Below are 1,147 nucleotides of genomic sequence, written 5' to 3'. Positions count from 1 at the left end.
ATAACGTTGGACTTAAGCCCCTACCAATTATTAAGTACACGAAAGCAAATTAAATTAGGGATATTGACCCCTAATATTATGAGCTTTTTTAAAATATTATTTTTTCCCACGAACTTTCAACTTGGCAAATAATATCACGAACTTTATCCGTGGCTGTTATTTATCACCGCAACAGATTCATGTTACATTAACATGACATGGATGTTGAGTTCGTATACATCTATAACGACAAAATCCTGAATCCTAAATCGCGAACCCAACTCAGCATCCATGTCATTTTAACATAGATGGAATCTGTCGCGGTGGGAAATAACAACCACGAATAAAGTTCGTGATATTATTTGTCAAGTTAAAAGTTCGTGGAAAAAATAAATTTATTGAAAATTCGATGACATTAGAGACCAATATCCCGTTAAATTATAATTCTATCTCACAACCACAGGGCTCCGGCTTTCTTGAGCAAGGGCCGGAGCTCCTCCGCGACGAGGGTCGCGATGACCCTCTCCGTCCCGCCAAACCACCGCCCTCCGACGAACACCGCCGGCAACTGGAGCATCACCCCGGACTCGGCCAGGTGGTGCCCTAGGTCGTCGACGTGCGCCTCCTCCAGCTCGCGCACGGCGGGGTCCGCCCCCACGCACTGGAGGAGGCGCCTCACGACGAAGGTCATGCAGCAGCCGCGGCGCGTGACCACCACCACCGCCTTCTCCTCCACCATGGTCCTGAGCTCCGCCGTGGAGAGACGCTTTCGCATTTTTTCTTGAATTTCGTGAGATTTCAAATTGAGGATGATTTAGATCGGTGTTATTTCTTGTTTTGTTATATACTACAACTATAATAAATTTGATAAATGGTCCCATACATTATATCATAACATTAAATTTTAGTATTATTTGTCCCACCTTATAACTCGTTTAATGAGAGGGTTCGTCTTATTTATCGCAAATACCCATTCGAACATGCATGAATTATTATATAACAATTATATTTTGTGATAAAAATCCATGAGTTCCATCCTAAAACCAATTGGTGATAGGAGGAGTGGCCCATGGGATTTATATACTAGTTTCAGTTTTCTTTTAACACCGATGTGGGACAGTTATATGTTATTTTTCTAGTTTCAATTGCCAACACCCTCCCTCAAACC

The 1,147-nt window shown here is 42.5% G+C and overlaps 1 protein-coding gene across 1 annotated transcript; it reads right to left on the bottom strand.

The window, feature by feature from the left end:
* Positions 1-430: 430 nt before the first annotated feature.
* On the bottom strand, positions 431-754 carry LOC121759133 (glutaredoxin-C9-like). Its single transcript, XM_042154630.1, has one exon. The coding sequence runs from the start codon at positions 752-754 to the stop codon at positions 431-433; it is 324 nt and encodes a 107-aa protein (XP_042010564.1).
* Between the last annotated feature and the right edge of the window lie 393 nt (positions 755-1,147).

Source organism: Salvia splendens, chromosome 12 (assembly GCF_004379255.2).
Source record: "Salvia splendens isolate huo1 chromosome 12, SspV2, whole genome shotgun sequence".
Classification (NCBI taxonomy): Eukaryota; Viridiplantae; Streptophyta; class Magnoliopsida; order Lamiales; family Lamiaceae; genus Salvia; species Salvia splendens.
Note: the sequence above shows the minus strand (reverse complement) of the source record. Positions and strands in the feature narration are given on the sequence as shown.

Coding starts and splice junctions, on each gene's coding strand:
- LOC121759133 (XM_042154630.1), bottom strand. CDS start 754: ATGCGAAAGCGTCTCTCCACGGCGGAGCTCAGGACCATGGTGGAGGAG.